This window comes from Haplochromis burtoni, unplaced genomic scaffold, assembly GCF_018398535.1.
Source record: "Haplochromis burtoni strain Fernald_Lab_line unplaced genomic scaffold, NCSU_Asbu1 Contig_4572, whole genome shotgun sequence".
Lineage (NCBI taxonomy): Eukaryota > Metazoa > Chordata > Actinopteri > Cichliformes > Cichlidae > Haplochromis > Haplochromis burtoni.
Window position 1 is genome coordinate 2,601 of NW_024586933.1, and position 1,115 is coordinate 3,715.

At 39.6% G+C, this 1,115-nt stretch overlaps 1 protein-coding gene across 1 annotated transcript in view; it reads left to right on the forward strand.

Moving 5' to 3' along the window:
* LOC102300114 (extracellular calcium-sensing receptor-like) overlaps nucleotides 1-1,111 on the forward strand; it is a gene marked incomplete at its 3' end in the record, with an annotated part of 3,404 nt that extends 2,293 nt beyond the window's left edge. The window contains exons 3-5 of the mRNA XM_005953471.2: nucleotides 86-313; nucleotides 400-523; nucleotides 627-1,111. Of these exons, the coding sequence (XP_005953533.1) occupies nucleotides 86-313; nucleotides 400-523; nucleotides 627-1,111 (837 nt within the window). The remainder of the gene's footprint in view (nucleotides 1-85; nucleotides 314-399; nucleotides 524-626) is intronic.
* Nucleotides 1,112-1,115: the final 4 nt, after the last annotated feature.

Sequence of the window (1,115 nt, forward strand, 5' to 3'; positions counted from 1 at the left end):
AAGTGCTAGATTTAATTTGCCTGTACTTTGAAATCTATTTCTTATATATTACTTTTATAATTTATTAATTTATAATTTTTAACAGCTTCTTTATTACTTGGAAAGGGTAAATTTCTCCACTCCATTTGGTGATCAAGTGTCATTTGATGAAAATGGTGATGTGGTGCCAATTTATGATGTTATGAACTGGTTGTGGCTCCCTGATGGAAGCACTAAAGTTCAGAATGTGGGTGAGGTTAAAAGGTCAACTTTCAAAGATGAAGAAATCATACTTGATGAAGACAAAATCTTCTGGAACTTTCAATCAAAAAAGGTCATAAATGGCTTTTCAGACTTTACCTTTTGTCACATGTACAGTGAATTTCATTCTAGTAAGTAATATTTAAGTTTGTCCAACAGCCAGTTCGATCAGTATGTAGTGAGAGCTGTCCTCCTGGTACCCACATGGTGAGAAAGAAGGGGGAACCTAAATGTTGTTTTGACTGCATCCCTTGTTCTGAGGGAAAAGTCACTAATAAGAGCAGTAAGTGTTTATCTTTCAACATGCCATATTTAATTTAATTCATATTAACTATAATATGCATTTTACCATCCTCCCCTTTCTTCATCTTTTTCCTATTTATCAGACTCCTTGGAGTGCACCAGTTGTCCAGAGGATTTTTGGTCAAACCCCCAGAGTGACCAATGTGTGCCAAAGAAGACCGAGTTCCTCTCTTACCTTGAGCCTCTGGGTATTTGTTTGACAGCAGCCTCATTACTGGGCACATTTATATGTACTGTTGTTCTAGGGATCTTTATCTACCATCGCAGAACACCCATAGTACGTGCCAGCAATTCAGAACTTAGTTTCCAGCTTTTGCTGTCACTCAAGTTATGTTTCCTTTGTTCACTGCTGTTTATTGGACGACCCAGGATGTGGACATGCCAACTCAGACATGCAGCATTTGGCATCAGCTTTGTGCTGTGTGTCTCATGCATCCTGGTAAAAACCATGGTTGTTCTGGCTGTGTTCAAAGCCTCCAAGCCAGGAGGGGGAACCAGTCTGAAGTGGTTTGGTGTTACGCAGCAGAGAGGAACAGTTCTGTGCCTCACATCTATTCAAGCAGTCATCTGCA